At 35.7% G+C, this 24,222-nt stretch overlaps 1 protein-coding gene across 7 annotated transcripts in view; it reads left to right on the forward strand.

The window, feature by feature from the left end:
- Window positions 1-24,222, forward strand: part of SCAPER (S-phase cyclin A associated protein in the ER) — a 591,234-nt gene that overhangs the window by 142,463 nt on the left and 424,549 nt on the right. For all 7 annotated transcript variants that reach the window (XM_058428046.1, XM_032176146.2, XM_058428043.1 and 4 more), the window contains 5 exons: window positions 2,254-2,424; window positions 3,719-3,794; window positions 3,895-4,012; window positions 4,276-4,387; window positions 16,876-17,016. In XM_058428046.1, coding sequence (XP_058284029.1) covers window positions 2,254-2,424; window positions 3,719-3,794; window positions 3,895-4,012; window positions 4,276-4,387; window positions 16,876-17,016 — 618 coding nt within the window. The remainder of the gene's footprint in view (window positions 1-2,253; window positions 2,425-3,718; window positions 3,795-3,894; window positions 4,013-4,275; window positions 4,388-16,875; window positions 17,017-24,222) is intronic.

Raw genomic sequence — 24,222 nt, forward strand, 5'->3', positions numbered from 1 at the left:
GCTAATTGTTTGTATTTTTTAGTAGAGACGGGTTTTCACCGTGTTAGCCAGGATGGTCTCGATCTCCTGACCTTGTGATCCACCCGCCTCGGCCTCCCAAAGTGCTGGGATACAGGCGTGAGCCACCACACCCGGCTGGGTTGTTTGTTTTTTTTTCTTGTAAATTTGTTTAAGTTCTTTATAGATTCTGGATATTAACCCTTTGTCAGATGGGTAGATTGCAAAAATTTTCTCCATTCTGTAGGTTGCCTGTTCACTGTGATGATAGTTTTATATAAATTGAATTGTGTAAGCTTTGCTTGACTTCTTTCACTCAACATATTTATTTTGAGATTTATCCATGTAGCTGTGTGTATTAATATTTCATTCTGTTCATTGACTTTACTAGTATTCTGTTACATGCATGTAACACAATGTTTGTTCATTCACTTGCCTAGAGACATTTGAATTACGTCTTTTTTTTTTAATGAATAAAGATGCCACGAACATTTTTATATACAACTTTATGTGAACATATTTTTTTTTTTTTTTTTAGAAAATACCTAGATCAATTTTGTTGATAGTATTGTTCAGGTCTTCTATATCCTTACCAGTTTTTTGCTTACTTTTTCTGTCAGTTGAGAGAGGGGTACTGAAATCACTGACTGTAACTGTGGATCTATTTTTTTTCTAACGACTGTATTGAGATAATAATTTACATATAATACAATCCACCTGTTTCAAGTTTACTGTTTTTTTTTTTTTAGTATATTCACCATAATCAGCTTTAGAACCCTTTCATCACTCTAAAAAGAAAATCTAGCACCCATTAGCAGTTACTCCCTTTCACTCCACCCACACCCGCCACTGCACTGCTTTCTCTCTATATAATTTTGCCTATTTTAGACATTTCATAGAAATGAAATGCAATATATGGTTATTTGTGACTGGCTTCTTAGCATATTTTAGAGGTTCATTCATGTCTTAGTTTGTCTCAGTACTTTGTTCTTTTTTGTGATCAAATAGTATAGTCCACTGAATGAATGAATATACCACATTTTATTTATTCATCAGTTGATGGACATTTAGGTTGTTTCCACTGTGCTATTATGAATAGCACTGCTTTAAGTATTTGCATAAAAGTTTTTGTGTGGGCACATTTTTTATTTCTCCTGGATATATATCTAGGAGTGGAATTGTTGGGTTATATGAACTCTATGTTTAACCATTTGAGCAACTGTCGGACTGCTTTCCAAAGTGGTTGCATCATTTTACATTCTCATTAGGTTTATATTTTTTTGCATTTCTATAGGTTTTTGCCTTATATATTTTGAAGTTCTGTTAGGTCTATAAACATTTAGGATTGTTTTGTCGTCTTGATGAATTGACCCTTTTATTATTATAAATTGATCTTCTTTATTTTTTGCACTGAAATCTGTGTCTGATGTTAATACTTTAGCTTTCTTTTAGTTAGCATAGATCTTTTACTTGTAATCTGTTTTTCTTCTTCTAGGAAACATATCTCAGTCTAATTTTTATATAATTTGATAATCTCTGCCTATTACATGTTACATTTACATGTAATATAATTATTGACATAGTTTGTTTAAATCCACCATTTTACTATTTGTTTTCTCTGACTTGTGTTCTTCCTTCCATTTTTAATTTTTTAATAATTTCATTTTATCACCTTTGATGGCTTGTTAACCACACGTTTGTTTTGTTATTTCAGTGTTTGATTTAGGGTTTCTAGTATACATCTTCAGCTTCTCATGAGGATTTATTAATTAATGAATCTCATGTATATTTTTATTATTTACAATGCATTTTTTAAAGTTAGGTGTATATATGTTCAGAAAGCATCATCACCAGTATAGCATATATTCTTTCCATGTTCCCATTATAGTATACTATTTTGGTTTTACATTTAATGAGTATATTCATTTTGGCACTCAAATGAAATTCACACTTTGTCATTAATAATACCTGTTATTTATATGACTTCACAGTTTCTCATACATAGCAGTCTGGTAAATAAGGCAAGTCACTGATTATTGTTCCATTTTATGGAATACCAAGTAGGTTCTTGGTTTTTAGAAGCTTCTAAGGCACACAGCTAGTAAGTGGATGAGCCTGTATGGAACCCCAGCTTTTATGATTCTAGATCAATACAATTTTATGTATACTGTTGAGTTCATGTTAGAACATAAAAAATGATTACTTTCCAGTCAAGTGATGATTTTTCTTTTTGTTTATGTGTTTTTAACTTTATAGTCCATGGCAGAAGTCCTTGCTAAAAAAGAAGAGCTAGCAGATCGTCTAGAAAAGGCCAATGAAGAAGCCATTGCTAGTGCTATTGCTGAAGAAGAACAGTTAACTAGAGAAATTGAAGCTGAAGAAAACAATGATATTAACATTGAAACTGACAATGACAGTGATTTTTCTGTGAGCTTTTAGATTTTTTAACATAACTATTCAAAATTTATATTTAGAAACAAAATTATCTGGGCCAGAAAGACTTGAAGTCCATCTAGTCCTATTTAAAATTATTTATTTAAAAATCATGTTCAGTAATCATAACTATTATTCTCAGGGTGATTTAGACTTATACAATAAACAATAGCAAATCTTTTGCTAGCACTTTGCCGTTACTAAGTATTTTCATATATGATACAGTTGACAAGTTAGAAGTTATTATTGTTATTTTACCAGTCAAGAAATTGAGTCTGGGCCAGTTGTGGTGCCACATGCCTGTAATCTCAGCACTTTGGGAGGCCAAGGCGGTAGGATTGCTCGAGGATAGGAGTTCAAGACCAGCCTGGGCAACATAGCAAAACCCCATCTCTATTAAAAAAAAGTTAAAAAATTGAGTCTGACATAAAGTAAGAACTCAACATTACTCCGATTATAATTTATGGAAAGTGAAGATGAAGCTAAGGTATTTTACTTCTGTATTCTATTAACAAAAAGTAGGCTGGGCGTGGTGGCTCATGCCTGTAATCCTAGCACTTTGGGAGGCCGAATCAGGTGGATCACAAGGTCAGGAGTTCAAGACCAGCCTGGCCAATATGATGAAACCCCATCTCTACTAAAAATACAAAAATTAGCTGGGCATGGTGGCAGGTGCCTGTAGTCCCAGCTACTTGGGAGGCTGAGGCAGGAGAATAGTTTGAACCCGGGAGGCGGAGGTTGCAGTGAGCTGAGATCGTGCCACTGCACTCCAGCCTGGGCAACAGAGTGAGACTCCATCTCAAAAACAAACAAACAAACAAACAAATAAATAAATAAATAAATAAATGAACAAATGATACACTACCTTCTGTTACTAAGTGCTTAGGATATATATGTTGATGATGGGAATTTGTTAAGAATAAAATAACTTTAAATGTTTTACATATTGGTTTATTAAATTTTAATGCCAAACAATCTTCAGTTCTTCAGTATTTGCTTTGTATATGTTAGCATTTATGTAGTAATAGGATAAGGCCAATATATTTCTTAAATTTACTTCATTTGTCTCTGCTGTTAATGGCTTCTAGGCTCTTAAAATGAATAGGCTGTGGTATTTTAACTTGGCAATTATTTTGATTGTACTGGTAGGTACCTTTTTCCTAGTTTTCAGCTGTTGGTTAAATAGAATATATTAACAATAGGTAGGAAATTTTAATGTGTAGTTCATTTTCTAAAGTTGTTATTGTGTTCAAAGATTTGATTTTCAACTTCCCTTATTACATTTTAGGCCAGCATGGGCAGTGGGAGTGTATCTTTCTGTGGTATGTCCATGGACTGGAACGATGTCCTTGCAGATTATGAAGGTATTGTGTATATGCATATTAGTACAGTGTTCAAAAGTTTGTTCTCAAATGTTTTATAGACCTATGTGGTTAAACAATAATAGTATTTTTTTCTGAACAGCTCGTGAGTCTTGGCGCCAAAATACATCGTGGGGGGACATTGTAGAAGAAGAACCTGCTAGACCTCCAGGGCATGGAATTCACATGCATGAAAAACTTTCTTCACCCTCTCGTAAAAGGTCTGGCATTTGAAATTAATTTGAAATGGTTCACAGGAAGGAAACCAGCCACTCTTGACTGTTAAATAAAATTGCTACATGGCATTTTTGGACACATTACTTCAGGACAGTTTCAGATCCATTGAAAAGTAACAAAGCTTTCCTGAAATGTTGGGCCAAAATTAGTTTTGTATACTTTAAGAAGTATGAAGTCTAAAGAACACTTTTTCTGGCCTTACCATGTAAACATTTCATGTCTCTTGTCCATTTGTTTGTATTAATAGAACAATTGCAGAATCTAAGAAGAAACATGAAGAAAAACAAATGAAAGCACAGCAGCTAAGGGAAAAGTTACGCGAAGAGAAAACATTGAAGCTTCAGAAATTGTTAGAAAGGGTGAGTTTTTATTTTTTAGGAAGTTATGATAGTCTGAAGTTGGTGCGCTTATTTTCAACTCTACTTCTGGTCTGAGAAAAGCTAAAATAACCATAAAAATAATTAGATTTGCTAGGAAATAAAGGCATTTTAATCTATTGAATCCAAGAAGGTTAACTATTAAAAAACTGTCATTTTCAAATTATCTAGTAAATTGATATTTTGCAGGGTTAGCATGGATTATTAAAGTTCTACTTGTCTTTTGCCATTTTCATTGGAGGGTTTCCTTGGGGAGGTTTGTCTAAAGTGTAGAATGACCTGGTAGGACAATGTGGAGCCTAAGACTATCAGTTGGTAGTGTGTTTGCCCCTGGCCAGCCCTGGTCCTTGCCCTTGGCTCTGGTTTTTACTTCTGTTTATGTATCTGCAGCCAGCCCCTTCAGCTAGAGGAATGCAAGCTACTGCCCTGTCCCACAGTTGTTGTCAATCCATGTCCATATGCAGTGGGCCAAATAGCCATGCACACACATGGCCACAGCTGGCCATGGCCCCATTGCCACATGTATGCCGGCAACCAAACTCCACCTGGCCTCTGCCACCACCTGCCTTGGTTCCCACCTACCAGGGGTGCTTACTTCTTAACACAGAGGTGCTGCTGGCAGCCACTGCCTACACCCTGTAGCTTTTAGAGCTGAGGACTGCCCTGTTACTGATATTGCCAACTCTAGCCCCCTGAGCTGCCACACCAATGCATACATGTAAACCAAGAGTTGTTGTACTTCCCCGCACTTTGGCACTCTGTGTGCCAGTAGGCTTAGTGCAACAATGTGCTCCTGCATTCCCCCCAAGTCAGTGCTCCCATCTGAGCAATTGACTATCCTTTCTGAAGCCAGTCCATAAAGACTGGAGAAGGTGACTGCTTCTTTAAGTGCACAGACAGCAATGCAAGGATACAAAGAACATGAAAAATCAGGAAAACTTGACACCACCAAGAGAACACAATAAATATCCATCAAGCGACCGAAACAAATGAAGATCCGTGAAGTCCCTGACAAAATATTCAAAATAACTGTTGAAGGTCAGTGAACTGTAAGAGAACACAGATAAATAATGTAACAAAATCAGGAAAACAGCATTAAAAACAAAATGAGAACATCTAGAAAGTGAAGCCAAGAGAAAGAACCAAACAAATTCTAGAGGTGAAGAATACACTGAAGAAACTAGAAAATGCAGTAGAGAGCTTCAGCCGCAGACTCAGTGAAGCAGAAGAAAGAATCAAGAGAACTTGAAAACAGGTCATTTGGAATTACCCAGTAAAAGGAGAGAAAAGAATGAAAAAAATGAAGCCTCTGGGATTTATGGGACACTATCTTTGAATGAATATATGCATTATAGGGATTGAAGAGAAGCAGGCAGAAAGCCTTTTTTTTTTTTTTTAAAGAAATAACCCAAAACTTCCTAAATATGGAGAGCAAAACAGATATCCAGACTCAAGCTCATAGAACCCCACAACAGGTAAAGAAGTCTACATCAAGACTTATTATAATTAAATTGTCAAAACTCAAGAGACAGAATTTTGAAAGCTGCAAGAGAAAGGCAACTCATCTCATACAAGGGAAACCTGCCCCCCCGCCACCCCCCGCCCCAGAAATGATTAGTGAATTTCTCGACATGAATCTTCCAGGCTAGGAGATAATGGGATGGTATATTCAAAGTACTGAAAGAAAAAAACAAAACCCTGCCAGCCATGATTACTATACCCTGGAAAGCTATCCTTAAAAATGAAGAGGAGATAAAGTCTTTCTCAGACACATGAAAATTGAGGGAGTTTGTCATCACTAGGCTTGCCTGAGAAGAAATGCTGAGTTCTTAAAATGGAATAGAAAAAACGATAAACATCAATGTAAAAGCATATGAAGAAAAGTATGTAAAGCTCAGGGGTAAATGTACAGTCAAATATAGAATAACATAATACTGTAAGGATGGTACAGAAATAACTGGTAACCCCAATATAAAACTTTAAAGAAGGCTGCGTGTGGTGACTCACACTTGTAATCCCAGTGCTTTAGGAGGCTGAGGTGGGAGGATCACATGAGGCCAGGTGTCTCACACCAGCCTGGACAACATAGCAAGACCTCATCTCTACAAAAATAAGGAACAACAAAAAAATTATCAGTTATGGTGGTAGGCACCTGTAGTCCCAGATACCTGGGAGGCTGACGCAGAAGGATCGCTTGAACCTGGGAGTTTGAGGCTGCAGTGAGCTAGGATTGCACCATTGCACTGCAGCCTGGGAAACAGAGTAGCATCCTGTTACTAAGGTAGGGTGGGGGAGGGGACTTAAAAGACAAAAAGGAACTAAAGAGCTTCTGCACAGCAAAAGAAACTACCAGCAGAGTGAACAGGCAACCTACAAAATGGGAGAAAATTTTTGCAACCTACTCATCTGACAAAGGGCTAATATCCAGAATCTACAATGAACTCAAACAAATTTACAAGAAAAAAACAACCCCATCAAAAAGTGGGCGAAGGACATGAACAGACACTTCTCAAAAGAAGACATTTATGCAGCTAAAAAACACATGAAAAAATGCTCATCATCACTGGCCATCAGAGAAGTGCAAATCAAAACCACAATGAGATACCATCTCACACCAGTTAGAATGGCGATCATTAAAAAGTCAGGAATCAACAGGTGCTGAAGAGGATGTGGAGAAATACGAACACTTTTACACTGTTGGTGGGACTGTAAACTAGCTCAACCATTGTGGAAGTCAGTGTGGCAATTCCTCAGGGATCTAGAACTAGAAATACCATTTGACCCAGCCATCCCATTACTGGGTATATACCCAAGGGACTATAAATCATGCTGCTATGAAGACACATGCACACGTATGTTTATTGCAGCACTATTCACAATAGCAAAGACTTGGAACCAACCCAGATGTCCAACAACGATAGACTGGATTAAGAAAATGTGGCACATATATACCATGGAATACTATGCAGCCATAAAAAATGATGAGTTCATGTCCTTCGTAGGGACATGGATGAAACTGGAAACCATCATTCTCAGTAAACTATCGCAAGGACAAAAAACCAAACACCGCATGTTCTGACTCATAGGTGGGAATTGAACAATGAGAACACATGGACACAGGAAGGGTAACATCACACTCCAGGGACTGTTGTGGGGTGGGGGGAGGGGGTAGGGACAGCATTAGGAGATATACTTAATGCTAAATGATAAGTTAATGGGTACAGCACACCAACATGGCACATGGATACATATGTAACAAATCTGCACATTGTGCACATGTACCCTAAAACTTGAAGTATAATAATAATTTTAAAAAAAAGACAAAAAGGTATTAAGAGTAAGTATAATGACAAAAAATTGATGATGGATTCACTGTATGAAAAGTAGTAAACTCTGACTTCAAAAACACAGTGTAGTGGTAGGTAAAAGTGTAGAGTTTTGTAGGCCATTGAATTTAAGTTGTTACCAAATTAAAGTGGACAATTGTAACCACAAGGGCAAACCTATTGTAAATACACAAATGCTAAAGAGAAATCAAACCAAACCGTTAGAAAAAAAAAAAACCCACAATCAAATAACGAATGAAGATAGCGATAGAGTAAGGAACAAAAGCCTGCAGAACAAATAGAAAATAAGTAGCAAAATGTCAGTAATAAATCTGTACATACTGTTAATAATTACTTCAAGTGTAAATGGATTAAACTCCCCAATCAAAGAGCATAGAGTGGCTCAGTGAATTAAAAAAAGACATACCCAACCATATGCTGCCTTGAACAGACTTGGCTGAACACGAAGGAATATCTTATTCCATGTAAATTGTAACCAAAAGAGAGTAGAAGTGGCTAAACTTAGACAAAACAGACTTTAGGACAAGAACTGTCCCTAGAGAGGAAGAAGGCCATTAAATAATGATAAAAGAGTCAGTTTAACAGAGGGTACAACAATTTAAATATATTTGCACCCAGCAACCTAACACATAAATATATAAAACAAATACAAATCTGAAGGGAGAAATTGGTAGCAATACAATAATAGTAGGAGACTTCAGTGGTCCACTCTCAATAATGGATAGAACATCCAGGTAGAAAATCAGTAATGAAACAGCTGACTTACAACACTATACACTAAATGTGCCTAAGAAATATATACAGGATTTTCTACCCCCGCATCAGCAGAATACTCATTCTCAAGTGCGCATGAAACGTTCTTTAGAATAGATCATGTGTTAGGTCACAACACAAGTCTTTAGAAATTTAAGAAGATGGAAATCGTACCAATATCTTTTAGACTGCAGTGGAATGAATCTAGAAATCAATAACAGAAAATAGGAAAATTAGCAAAAATGTGAAAACATACAGTTGAACAACTATTTGATAAAAGGAAATAAGGGGGAATTTAAATAATGCCTTGAAGCAAATGAAGACAAATATAACTCACTAAAATTTGTGTGATGTAGCAAAACAAGACTCTGAGGGAAGTTTATACTAATAAATGCCTACACTAGTTTTCTAACTCACAGAACTAGAAAAAGAAGAAACAAAACTAACCCCAAAGTTACTATATGGAAAGAAATAACAATAGAGCAGAAATAATTGAAATGCAAAAGAGAAAAACGATGGGAAAAAAATCACCCAAACAGGGTGGTTTGTTGGAAAGATAAAAAAAATCAACAAACTCTTAGCTGGTCTAAGAAAAAAAGACTCAAATAAATTAGAAACGAAAGTAGAGTCATTACAATGGATAACAGAGAAACAAAAAGGGTCGTAAAGAACTATTATCAATAATTATATGGCACCAAATTGGATAACCTTAGAGGAAGTGGATAAATTCCTGGAAATATACAACCCAATGTGACTGAATCAAGAAGAAATAAAGAGCCTAAACAGACCAATAACAAATACAGAGATTGAATCAGTAATCAAAAACCAACAAAAAAAGCCTAGGGCCAGATGGCTTAGTGAAGCCATCAATTCTACGAAATCTGTGAATTTCTGCCAGTATTTTAAAGAGGATTTCTGCATCTATGTTCATCTGAAATACTGGCCTGCAGTTTTCCCGTTTCTTGTGTTTCTATCTAGATTTGGAATCAGAGTGATGCTGGCCTCATAATACAAGTTGATCTACGATCAATTCTACGAAACATACAAAGGAGAAGTAGTACCAACCTTTCTTGAACTTTTCTGAAAAATAGGGAACACCTTTGTGAAATAAGAAATATTATATTGGTCTCTGCCACTGGTTCTTGACGTAGAGCTCCTAAAACTCTGGTAGATAGAAGCACTAGGATAATATTGTTTTTCCAATATGCGATCTTTGACCCTGGTTCCCAACAGATAACTTCTATGATCTTTGTAATTTCTTGAGTGATAAGAGCATCTGAAACAGAGTTCCTAAATGCCTTGGGCTTTGCTGAGTGATAGGAGCATCTTTTGTTGTAATGAGGCTACTCTTGGTAGTGTCCTGAATAGCCTCAGAATTGGTGCTGGCTACCAGAACTTCAACCTCCAGGTTCAGTTGATTGCCAAAGCCAGTGATTTAATAGATCATGCCTCTGTAATGAAGCTTCCATGAAAAATCCCAAGAACAGACTTTGGGGAGCTTCTGGGTTGTTAAACATGTGAAGGTGGCACACCTGGAGAGGGCATGTAAGTTTCATGTCCCTTCTTCACACTTTGCCTTAGGCATCTTTTCCATCTGGCTGTTTATCTGCATCCTTTAAAAGTTCCTTTGTAATAAATTGGCAACAGTAAGTAAAGTGTTTCCTTGAGTTCTGTGGGCCACTCTAGCAAATTAATCAAACTTGAGGAGACAGTTGTGAGAACGCCAAATTTATAGCTGGTTTGTCAGAAGTATGGGTCAGAACTTGGGACCTGTGATTAGCATCTGAAGTTGTGGGGGCAGTCTTGTGGGACTGAGCCCTTAATCTGTGGGACCAGGTAGATAATGTCAGAATTGGATTGAATTATATGACAGCTAGCTGGCGTCAGAGAAGTGGTCAGTGTGAGAAAAACCCCATAAAAATCTTGGTGAACAGAACTGTTGTTGTGTTGTATGTGAGAGGAGGAAAAACAATTTAGTTTTTCCTATCTCTTACCACTCCCAAACTTGTATTATGAGGCCAGCATCACTCTGATTCCAAATCTAGATAGAAACACAAGAAACGGGAGAACTACAGGCCAGTATTCCAGATGAACATAGATGCAGAAATCCTCTTTAAAATACTGGCAAACCAAATTCAAGAATACATCTACAATCATACCATGATTGAGTGGGATTTATCTCTGGAATGTAAGTATGGTGAAATATACTAAAATCTATAAATGCAATATACTACATGAATACAATGGAAGACAAAAAACACACTAATATTTCAACAGATGCAGGATAAACACTTGACAAAGTTCAATATCCTTTCATGAAAAAACCCTCAACATAATAGGTATAGAAGGAACTTTACTCGACACAATATAGGCCAATGCTGTTGTTTTAATGTTTATCCCCTCCAAAACACATATTGAAGTTTAATTGCTATTGTAACAATATTAAGAGGTGGGTTCTTTTGGAGGAGATTAGGTTATATTGGCTCTGCTCTTATGAATGGATTGATACCATTATTGTGGAAGTGGGTCCTTATTGCAGGAGTGGGTGCCTTATAAAAGGTTGGATTCAGCTCCCCATAGTGCCCGTGCCACCCTTTGCCCTCTCTTGCCCTGTTGCTTTCCTCCAGGGTTGATTTAGTAAGAATAACCTTATCAGATGCCACCACTTTGATACTGGACTTCTAGTCTCCAGAACTATCATATGATAAATAAATTTCTTTTTTTAATAAATTACCTAGTTTCTGATATTCTGTTATAGCAGCACAAAAGAGACTAAGACAGCCCATATATGAACAACCCACAGTTAACATCATAATTGGGAAAAACTGAAAGCTTTTTCTCTATGATTTGGTAAAAGGCAAGTATGCCCACTTTTACCATTTCTCTCCAACATAGTACTAGAAATACTAGGAAAAGCAAGAAGATATGAATGCATTATATGGGAAGGGAAAGAAGTAAAATTATCTATTTATAGATAACATCGTAAATATAGAAAACCTTCAAGATTCCACAAAAACTTTGAGAAATAATATATGAATTCAGTAACGTTTAGAGATACAAAATCAACATGCTTAAGAATCAGTGGGGTTTTCTTTTTTTTGAGGCGGAGTCTTGCTGTGTCCCCCAGGTTGGAGTGCAGTGGCGCGATCTCAGCTCACTGCAAGCACCACCTCCTGGGTTCACGCCATTCTCCTGCCTCAGCCTCCCGAGTAGCTGGGACTACAGGCGCCCGCCAACACCCCCAGCTAATTTTTTGTATTTTTAGTAGAAACGGGGTTTCACCGTGTTAGCCAAGATGGTCTCGATCTCCTGACCTCGTGATCCACCCGTCTGGGCCTCCCAAAGTGCTGGGATTACAGGCATGAGCCACCTTGCCCGGCCGTGGTTTTCATATACTAACTATGAACTATATGAGAGAGAAATTAAAGATACAGTTTTCTTTATATTAGCAACAAAAAGAATAAAATATTAGGAATTAAGCAGGGAGGTGAATCACTTGTATAGTGAAAATTATAAATTTATGAAAGAAAATTTAAAGCAAAAAGTAAATAGAAAGTTATCTCTGTTCATGGATTAGAAGAATTAATGTTATTATAATGTCCATACAGCCTTAAGTGATCTACAGTTTCAGTGCAATCTCTATCAAAATCACAGCCATTTGTTTTTAGAGAAATAGAGAAACAGTCCTAAAATTCATATGGAGCTCCAAAAGACCCCAAAGATTGAAAGTCATCTTGAGCAAGAAGAGTAAAGGCTATAGTCATAACACTTTCTAACTTTAAATTTTATTATAAAGGTATAGTAATCAAAACAATTTGGCACTAGCATACAAACATACACACAGACCAATGGAACTTAATAGAAAACCCAGAAATAAACCTATGCAATTATGGGCAACTGGTCTTTGACAAGTATGCTGAGAGCATACAATGGGGAAAGCATAATCTTTTCAACAAAGGGTATTGGGAATACTGGGTATCCACGTGCAAAAGATTGAAATTGGATGCTTATCTTACACCATGCATAAAAATAAACTCAAAATGGATTACAGGCTTAAACATAAAATCTGAAACCATACAACTTTTAGAAAAAAACTTGCAGAAAAACCTTCTTGACATTGATCTTGGTGATAATTTTTTGAATGTGACAGAAAAGCACAGGCAACAAAAGCAAAATTAGACATGTGGAATTATATCAAATTAAAAACCTATACAGCAAATGAAAAAATTATCAAAATGAAAAGACAGCTATGGAATGGGAAAATATTTGTAAAAAATGTATCAGATAAGGCATTAATATCCAAAATATTTGAAGTACTCACACAACTCAATGGCAAGAAAACAGCCTGACTCAAAAATGGGCAAAGGACTTAAAGAGACACTTCTCAAAAGGAGAAATCCAAAAGGCTAACAGGTACATGGAAAGGTGCTCAGCATCTGTAATGATCAGGGGAAATGGAAATCGAACTTGAGTGAAATGTCACCTGACACTTGTTAGGATGGCTATTATCAAAATGACAAGAGGCAAGTATTGGGGAGGATGTGGAGAAAATGGAACCCTTGCATGCTGTTGGTAGGAATGTAAATTAGTATAACCATTATAGTAAGCAATATGGGATTTCCTCAAAAAATTAACATAGAACCTGTCATATGATCAGCAATTCTTCTTCTGGGTATATATCCAAAGGAATTGAAATCTGGATCAAGGAGAGATACCTGTGCACCCATGTTCACTGTAACATTATTCATAATAGCCAAGATATGGAAACAACCTAAATGTCTGCTGATGAATGAGAAAAATATGGTATATATTTGAGTGTGTGTGTGTATATATATATATCTATATCTATCTATCTCTATATATATATATATATAGATATAAACAATATTATCTAGCCTTAAGAAGAATGAAATTTTGACATTTGTGACAACGTGGGTGGAGCTAGAGGATATTAAGCTAAGTGAAATGAGACACAGAGAAATGCTGCGTGATCTCACTTCTGTGTGGAATATGGGAAAAAGTCACATTCATAGAAGCAGAGAGGGGAGATGGAGTGATATTGGTCGAAAGGTACAAAAGTTTGACTTATGCAAGATTAATAATTTCTGGTGAGGTAATGTACAACATCATGACTGTAGTTAACAAAAAGCAAAATACCTGAAAACATAGGAAACATTGAGTTTATTCCTGGAATTCAAAGATATTCTTTCATTAGAAAATCTATGAATGTAATGGGATATAAACTGATTAGAAGAGGAAAACCATTATTTTCAACATCAGGGAAAGATGATCAAGTTTGGGTAAGTGGAGCACTAATTATATTTACAGAAGAGAGTCTGTGTATTTAGAGCAGAATAACTATTGATCATCGTGGTAAGTAGAAATAACATGGGCTCTGGAGATAGCCAACCAAGTTTAAATCTTGATTTTATTGTATAATAAGTTATGATTCCCTGAGCAAGTTACTTAACATTATTGTATTTCAGTTTCTTTTTCTGAAAAATGACAATTATTAATTTGTTGTGATGCTTAAATGAGGGAAGTATGTAAAACAGTAACATAGTGCTAGGTTGGATGTTTAATATACAGTCACTCTTATAACTGAGTACTGTGTTATCTATGCTCTATTATAAATGACAGAAAAACGTAGCTTAAAACAGCAAACATTTATCAGCTCACATTTTTCTGTAAAAAAGGCCACCAGGAATTGCATAGTGATTCTTTTATTGTTTTTTTTTTTTTTTGGGTCAGGGACTTGCTCTAGCGTCTCCCAGGATGGAGTGCAGTGATGCAGCATAGCACACTGCAGCCTAGAACTTCTGGGCTCAAGCCATCCTCCTGCCTCAACCTCCTGAGTAACCAAGATTACAGGCACATGCCATCGTGCCTGGTTAAATTTTTAATTTTTTTTGTAGAGACAGGATCTTGCCATGTTGCCCAGACTGGTCTCAAATTCCTGGCATCAAGCAGTCCTTCTACCTCGGCCTTCTAAAGCACTGGAATTCCAGGCACGAGCCATCATACCTGGCCATCATTCTTGCCCTGGGTCTTTGATGATTTTTGTTTTTTTTTTTTTTTGTGACAGAATCTGGCTCTGTCGCCCAGGCTGGAGTGCTGTGGCACAATCTTGGCTCACTGCAGCCTCCACCTCCCGAGTTCAAGCGATTCTTCTGCCTCAGCCTCTTGAGTATCTGGGATTACAGGCATGCACCACCACACCTGGCTAATTTTTTATATTTTTTTGGTAGAGACAGGGCTTCACCATGTTGGCCAGGCTGGTCTTGAACTCCGGACCTGAAGTGATCTGTCTCCCAAGTACTGGGATTACAGGCGTGAGCCACTGCTCCTGGCCTGATGAATATTTAGTCAAGCTATCATTCAAGTCATAGTCATCTGGGTCTGGAGGATCCACTTCCATACTCATTTGTGCAGTTATTTGCTGGCCTTCGTTCCCCTTTGGCTGTGGGCCAGAAACCTCAGTTTCTTGCCAAGGATACCTTTCTACAGCCCAAGTGTCTTCATGACATGGCCAGTGGTTTCTCCATAGAAAATCAGAGAGAGAGAGTGGGGGAGAGAAAGGAAAAAGTACCCAAGAGAGTTGGAAGTTGTGCTGAGTTTCATAGCATCGCTTTTGCTGTATTCTTTTGGTCACAGTCCTCATACAATATGGGAGGAGATTACATAAGGATCTTAAAACCAGGTGGCTTAGATCACTGGGCACCATCTCAGAGGCTCCATACTACAAGTACCTAACACAGCATGATGAAAGATGTATGGCCACTGTATTGTAATTACAGGTGAACTCTTTTGTTACCTTCTGGTATTAGAAAGGAATATAAATATGCATAGGTTAAGCATATTATTTGGATTACTTTTAGTGTGTAGTTTAAATTTGGGAGAAATAGTTGGACCACATAATCTGAATGTTCATAAAAATGCGTTAGGTAGCACAAGATTCTGTTGAATACAGTAGTAAAGTTGACTAGGACTGTAAGAAAATTCTTTGATTTTTCTTTTTACTTGAATCTCAATAATTTGTCATGTAGATGAATAGATTAGATATGAAAAGCAGTCTCTTGTGGGATTCTACAAGAGTCAATGTAATATTTTAATTTTAGCTTAAGAGAAGTGCTCTAACACAATCACAGTTCTTCTCTTACTGTGTTTTTTAATACCAGCAAAATTATAGTATATTTTCTTTTATCTAAATATGATCTCCAAGTATTCATGCAAGAAAATCATAGGTTAGTGAAAGTATACAAGACTTTAGATGTTTTCTGGTTATTTTCTCATCAATGTAGGTATCCCTTCAATTAATTTTAATGGCAAATTTCATCTTCCATTTGTATGATGGATTATTGTTTTCAACACTGTTTCACATGAGTGATGTCATCAGATCACCACAATAACTCTATGATGTACACAAGGCAGGTACTGAACCTCATTTTATAGATGTAAAAACAATCTAGGAGAGGCTAAGTGTTGTTTCCAGTGTTACACAACCAATAATTTGCAGAGCTAAGGGTTTAAGGACATGTCATCTGGCTCTTAGTATAGTGCTATTTTTGTATCATACTTTTTTGAATGGTTCAACACAATTATTGAGAGAAAAAACAATTAAAATGTTAGGTTTTTTCCACTCATATTGACCCATCTTCTGATTTTCTATAATTTATTCTCATTGGTGCTGAATCTTATTTCCTGGAGCACAGAACAAGCTTTTGCTTCTTCTGTTTGAGGTTGTTTTAAGGAATTAAAATTTTAAGCGTTAATTTCTTAAAACAACATCAAATAGCAATTATTATATCTATCTTTTTTTGTAGGTGAAACCCTCTCTGTTCCTTCAGAGAATGTTTCTTATGCAAATAATGTGATTTGTTAGATGTCATTTTTCAGTTTCTAGGATAAAATTACTTATTTTTCTTGAATATGGGTTACATCATAGAGATGTTAACGTTTATAAGGATAAGAAATATACACTATATTCGTTTTAAACATACTCATGGTAACAGTACAAGAATAATAGCAAATATTTCTGTAGAGGCATGTCTAAGCCACTGTTCTGAGAGTTTTATGAACCTTCAAATAATCCTGTGAGTTAGGTAATACTATTTTTATTTCCTATTTATAGATAAGGAAACTGAGACATAGGCTAAAAAAGTTGTCTAGATTATGCAGCTAGTAAGTGGCCAACGTAGATTATGAATTCAGGTAGTCTGGCTTCATAGTCTTTGTCCTTAATTGTTAGTCATGTGGCTGCGCATTTTTTCACGCTTAGAGTTTATATTTCATAAGCCATTTACTTGTTTGTACTTCTTTTAAATGATTGTATATGTTGAAATTAAGAATGTGATAATTCACTATACGTAGGAGAAGGATGTCCGGAAGTGGAAGGAAGAATTACTAGATCAACGACGCAGGATGATGGAAGAAAAATTACTTCATGCTGAGTTTAAGCGAGAAGTGCAATTACAAGCAATTGTGAAAAAAGCCCAAGAAGAAGAAGCTAAGGTATATCGTAAGAGCTTTAAATGTTGACTTAATTACCCAAGTACTTTTTTGAATTGTTATATAATAGTAATAGAAGATAATGTTTATCCAATGTTTATTCTGTTGTAGAATAACAGTATTTTACACGCTCATTTAAAACTTACTAGGTGCAATATTTTATCCCTTTGATAATTCTATGAGCCATCTATTATTATTTTTACAACCCTATAAAGGTATAATTGATAGAGAATAAGCAGCACATATGTAAAGTATTCCGTTTGATGAGTTTTGACATGTATATATCCTTGAAACTATCAGTTTGAACATAATTCAAATTCCTCTTTGTAATTCATTCCTTCATTCAACTCTATTATCTAATTACTGATCTGCTTTCTATCAGTATAGATGTTTGCTTTTTCTAGAACTTATGTGCATGGAATCGTACGGTATCTATTCTTTTCTCTGGCTTTCCCTCATAATAGTTACTTTGAACTTCATCTATCCTGTTGTGTGTGTGAATAGTTTCTTCCTTTTCATTGCTGTGTCATTCCTTCCATTTCTTTACATATGGAAATACCATTATTTGTCAACCCAGTCACTTGTTGATGGACATGTGTTTTCTTTCCAGTTTTTTTCTATTACAAATATAGCTGCTGTGGCAATTCATGTATATATCTTTGTGCAGATGTGTACTTTCATTTTTATTTTATAAAAACCTAGGAGTGGATTGGTATAGCATCTTACAATAGGTTCATGTTATGGTTTTCCATACTAGTTAAATATTTTACATTCCTGCCAGCAGTGAATGAGAGTTACAGTTGTGCCATATTCTGACCAGCACTTGACACAGTTACACATTTTAATTTGAGTCATTTTTTTAAAATACATGTATAGAGTCTAATTTCCTATTTTTTTGTGGGAAAAACATAATGTAAAATTTATCATCTGAATCATTAAGTATACAGTTCAGTGGTTTTAATGCATTCATGTTATGCAGTCATCACCACTGTGTATCTCCATTACTCTTTTTCATCTTGTAAAACTGAAACTCTATACTCATTAAACAATAACTCCTCATTCTCACCCCCAGCCCCTGGCAATCATCATTCTACTTTCTAGATCTATGATTTTGACTACTGTAAGTACTTCTTGTAAATGGAATGATATGGTGTAATTTTATCTTTTTGTGACTGGCCTATTTCATTTAGCATAAGGTCTTCAATGTTATAGCATATGTTAGAATTTCCTTCCCTTTTCAGGCTGAGTAATTTTCCATTATATGTATGTACCACATTTTGCTTATCCATTCATACCTCAATGGACATTTGAGTTATTACTACATTTTAGCTATTGTGAACAGTGCTGTTGTAAATATGGGTGTACAAATAACTCTCCAGTTCCTGCTTTGAATTCTTTTGGGTATATATCCAGAATTGGAAAGACTGGATCATATGGTAATTCTATTTTTAATTTTTTGAGGAATCACCATGCTGTTTTCTACATGTAGTTCACCATTTTTATATTCCCATCAGTAGTGCACAAGGGTTCCAGTTATTCCATATCCTCTCTAACTCCCATCATTTTGTTTTTGTGATAGTAGTCATTCTAATGTGTGTTATTTGGTATCTCATTGTAGTTTTGATTTGCATTTCTCTAATCATTAGTGATGTTGAGCATCTTTTCATGTGCTTATTGGCCATTTGTATGTCCTCTTTGGAGAACTGTCTCTTCAAGTCCTTTGCCCATTTTTGAATTGAGTTTTTGTTGTTGTTGTTGTTGTCGTTGTGGAGTTTTAAGACTTCTGTATATATTCTTGATATCAATTTGTTCTTAAATCAAAGATATGATTTGCAAACGTTTTCTCTCATTCTGTGAGTTGCATTTTTACTTTGGCAGCAGCATCTTTTGACATGCAAATTAATTTTCACAAAGTCCAATTTATCTGTTTTTTTCTTTTGTTGCCTGTGACTTTGGTGTCATATCCAATAAATCATTGCAAAATCGAGTGTCGTGACACTTTGATCCTGTGTCTTCTTCTAAGAGTTTTATAGCTTTAGATCTTACATTTAGGTAATTGATCCATTTTGGTTAATTTCAGTATATGGTGTTAGGTAAAGGTTTAGCTTGATTCTTTTGCATGTGGCTGTCGAGTTTTCCCATTACCATTTGCTGAAAAGGCTTTTCTTTGTCCATTAAATTGTCTTGGCACCCTTGTCAAAAATCATTTGACTGTATCTGTGAGGGTCTATTTCTTAGCCCCGTGTTCTATTCTATAGGTCTAGATGTCTGTTTTAGTGCTAGTACTATACTGTTTTGATGATTGTAGTTTTGTTGTAAGTTCTGAAATTAGGAAGTGGGAGTCATCCAATTTTGTTGTTCTTTTTCAAAATTGTTTTGGTTATTTGGAGTCCCTTGAGATTTCATATGAATTTTAGGGTGGACTTTTCTGTTTCTGCAAAGTCATCATTGGGATTTTGGTAAAGATTGCATTGAATCTGTACATCACTTTGTGTACTGCTGATATCTTAACAATAGTAAGTGTTCTGGTTTGTGATCATGGGATAATTTTTTATTTATTTGTGTTGTCTTTAATTTTTCAATAATGTTTTGTAGTTTTTATTGTATGTGTCTTTTGCCTCCATGGTTAATTACTAAGTATTTTACTATTTTTGATGCTATTGTTAACGGAATTGTTTTCATGATCTCCTTTTCAGACTGTTCTTCTTAGTGTATGGAAATGCAATTGATTTTTCTATGTTGACTTTGTATCCTGCTTCTTTACTGAATTTTTACTAGTTTTAACAATTTTTTTTGGTGGAATCTGTAAGTGTTTTCTACATATAAGTTCATATCATCTGTGAACAAAGATAGTCTTACTACTTTCTAAATTTGGACACTATTTCTTTTACTTTCCTAATTTTTCTGGCTTGAACTTCTAGTGCTACCTTAAATAGAAGTGGTGAAAGCAGATATCTTTATCTTGATCCTGATATCAGAGTAAAAGCTTTCAGTCTTTTGCCATTGAATATGATATTTGTTGAGGTTTTTTCATATATAGCTTTTGAGTTTGTTCTGTTCCTAGTTTGTTGTTTTTTATCACGAAAGATGTTGAATTGTCAAATGTTTTCTTCTGCATCAGTTGAGACTGTGTTTTTTTTCCCTCTTTAATTCTGTTAATGCGTTACATTACATTGGTCAGTTTTCATATGTTGTACCCTTCCAGGAATAAATCCCACTTGGTCATGGTGTATAATCCTTTTAATATGCTTTGCTAGTATTTTGTTGAGAGTTTGCATTAATATTCATAAAGGATATTGGTCTATAGTTTTTTCCTTGTAGTTTCTGTCTGGTTTTGGTATCAGGGTAATGCTGGCCCCATAGAATGAGTTAGGGTGTATTCCCTCCTCTTCAGTTGTTTGGAGTTTGAGGATTGGTGTCAGTTCTTTAAGTGTGTGGTAGAATTCACCCATGAAGCTATCAGGTCCAGGGATTTTCTTAGGAGATTTCTAAATTACTGATCAACGTCCTTAGTAGTTCTGTCTATTCATATTTTCTAAATTTTTTTGATTTAGTCTTTGTAGGTTTTGTACTTGTCTGTATTATGAGTTAGGGTTGAGATTTTTTTTTCCATATGGATATGTACTGTTCCAGCACCAGTTAAGACTGTTCTTTTTATATTGAATTGCTTTAATAACATTGTTGAAAATGAATTGGCCATGAATATGTGAGTTTTATTTCTAACTTGATTCTGTTTACTTTATCTCTGTGCCTGTTTTTATACCAGTACCACTCTATCTTGATTATTGTACCTTTATAATAAATTGAAATCAGGAAGTACAAGTCCATAAGCTTTGTTGTTTTTCTTCTGAGCTATTTTGGCTATTTTAGATCCTTTGTATTCCATGTAAGTTACAGGATCAGCTTTTGAATTTCTACAAAAATATTTTTTAAAGCCTATCTGGGTTTAAATTGGGTTTGCATTGAATTTATGGATTAATTTGGGGGAGAATTGACATCTTAATGTTATTGAGCATTTCTTTCCATGAACATGACATATATCTCAATTTATTTAGATTCTTGCCTTTGCCTCTATGTTGTGAAATTTATCTGTAGTTCATATGTTTGATGGTATATTCAATGGTATTTTGTTTTTGTTCTATTTATTGCTAATACATAGCAATGCAGTTGATTTCTGTATGTCTACCTTGTGTTTTACAACCTTGCTAATAAACTCACTTATTAGGTCTATTGTTATTTATTTCTTTCCAGTCTGTATGTTTTTTATTTTTTATCTCCTTTTACTGCAATAGCTGGAACTACTACAGTGTCGAGTAGTTGTGAAGAGAGCTGACATCTTTCCTTGTTTCCAATCTCAGGGGAAAAGCATTTATTCTTCACCATTAAGTATGATATTAGCTATAGACATTTCGTAGATGTTTGTTATCAAATTGAGGAAATTTCTTTCCAGTCATAGTTTACTGAAAATCTTTACCATGATTGGACTTTAAAATTGTTCACATGGTGTTTTGTCAATTAAGATACCATTAAAATTTTTTTTAACGATGAATTTCACTGGTTGATTTTCAAATATTAAACCAACCGTGCATTTCTGGGATAAACCTCATGTACTCATAGTATATTATCATTTTTATATATTAGTGAATTTGATTTGCTAAAATTTTAGGAATTTTTGCATCAGTGTTCATGACCGAGGGTGTTCTGTAGTTTCTTTTCTTGTAATGTCTTTGTTTTTGGTAACAGGATATGCTGCTGGCTTTGTAAAGTGATTTAGGAAGGGTTCTGTCATCTTCAATTTTTTTAGAGTTGTTTGTGTAGATTGGTATAATTTATTGTTTAATTTGTTTTTTCTTGTAAAATCCACGAAGGAAGCTATCTGGGTCTGGGGTTTTCTTTGTGGGAGGATTTTTGCCTAAAAGTTTTATTTCTTTAATTTACATAGAGCTATTCCTATTGTCTGTTTCTATTATATAATTTGTATCACTCAAGAAGTTTATCTATTTCCCCAAAGACTAATACTGTAGAGCATCTTTTCATGTACTTTTTGGCCACTTGTATATCTTCTTGGAAAAAATCTCTGTTCAAAATCCTTTGCTCACTTTTTACCTGGGCAGTTCGTCTTTTTGTTGTTTAGTTATAAGAGTTCTTTGTATGTTCTGGATACTAGATCCTTATGAAACTTATGATTTGCAAATATTTTCTTTAATTTTGCAAGTTGCCTTTTCACTTTCTTGATAATGTTCTTTTCATAAAAGTTTTTAATATTGTCAAATTCCAATTTATCTTTTTTTGTTGCTTAGTTTTTGGTGCTAAGAAATAATTATCAAATCCAAGATCATGAAGATTTACCTCTGTTTTCTTCTAAGATTTTGTGGTTTTAGATTTTTATATTTAAATCATAAAGGCATTTTGAGTTAATTTTTGTGTATGATCTGAGGTAGGGGTTCAACTTAATTCTTTTGCATAAGAATATCCATATTTTGGCCGGGTGCAGTGGCTCACGCCTGTAATCCCAGCACTTTGGGAGGCCGAGGCGGGTGGATCACCTGAGGTCCAGAGTTTGAGACCAGCCTGACCAACATGGAGAAACCCCATCTCTACTAAAAATACAAAATTAGCCAGGCACGGTGGCGCATGCCTGTAATCCTGGCTACTCCGGAGGCTGAGGCAGGAGAATGGCTTGAACCTGGGAGGCGGAGGTTGCTGTGAGCCGAGATCGCACCATTGCAGTCCAGCCTGGGCAACAAGAGCGAAACTCCGTCTCAAAAAAAAAAAAAGAAAAAAAAAAAAAGAATATCCATATTTCCCAGCACCATTTATTGAAGAGACAAACCCTCTCATTGGTCTGTTTCAGCCCATTTGTGTTGCTATAAAGGAATACTTGAGGCTGGGTAATTTATAAAGAAAAGAGGTTTATTTAGCTCACTATTCTGTAGGCTGTACAAGAAGCATGGCACCATCATCTACTTCTGGTGAGGGCCTCAGGCTGACTCCACTGATGGCAGAAGGTGAAGGAGAGCCAGCATGTGCAGATCACATCGTGAAAGAGGAGGCAGTAAGAGAGGAGGGAGGTACCACACTCTTGTAAACAGTCAGCTCTTGAGGGAACTTTTGCAGGAACTAATATAGCAGAACTCACCCCTCTCCTTTGAGGGCATTAATCTATTCATGAGGGATCTGTTCCCATGACCCAAACACTTCCCATTAGGCCTCTACCTCCAACATTGGCAATTAATGTTTCACATATTGATTACATACATATATTTTTTTGAGACAGAGTCTCGCTTTGTCGCCAGGCTGGAGTGCAGTGGTGCGGTCTTGGCTCACTGCAACCTCTGCCTCCTGGGTCCAAGCAATTCTTCTGCCTCAGCCTCCTGAGTAGCTGGGACTATTGGTGTGCACCACCACACCCAGCTAATGTTTGTATTTTTAGTAAAGATGGAGTTTCACCATTTTGGCCAGGATGGTCTTGATCTCTTGACCTCATGATCTGCCCGCCTTGGTCTCCCAAAGTGCTGGGATTACAGATGTGAGCCACCATGCCCGGCCAGATCACATTTCAACATGTGGTTTGAAGGGACAGACAGCCAAACCATTGCAGTCTGTATGTCTATCCTTGTGCCAATACCATACTATTTTGATTACTGTAGCTTTTTAGTAAGCTTTGAAATGGGAACAGTGAGTCCTCCAACTTTGTTATCCCTGTTCCCACCAAACATGATGTACCAATGTAGTGTACCTTGCAATTCCATGTGAATTGAGGGTTAGTTTTTCGTATCTGCAAAAAAGCCCATTGGCGTTTTGTTAGGGATTACATATCTTTATATCCCTTTGAGTAGTATTACCATCTTAACAATATTAGTCTTCTAATTTATGAACGTGGAATTTCCTTCTGTTTATTTGTCTTTAATTTCTTTCAGCATTGTTTTGTTTTTAACATGCAAGTATTTCACTGCTTTGTTTCAATTTATTCCTAAGTGTTCTTTTGGATGCAATTATAAATGATATTATCTTAATTTCATTTTTTATTATTCATTGCTAATGTGTAGACATACAATCAATTTTTATGTATTGATCTTATGTCTTGTAATCTTGTTTGAACTCCTTCATTAGTTTTAATAGCTTTTTAGTGAATTCTTTAGGATTTTTCATAAACAAGATCACATAATCTGCAAATATAGTTTGTTTTGCTTTTGCTTTCGAGTTGGA

The sequence above is a fragment of the Hylobates moloch genome, unplaced genomic scaffold, assembly GCF_009828535.3.
Source record: "Hylobates moloch isolate HMO894 unplaced genomic scaffold, HMol_V3 SCAFFOLD_14, whole genome shotgun sequence".
Lineage (NCBI taxonomy): Eukaryota > Metazoa > Chordata > Mammalia > Primates > Hylobatidae > Hylobates > Hylobates moloch.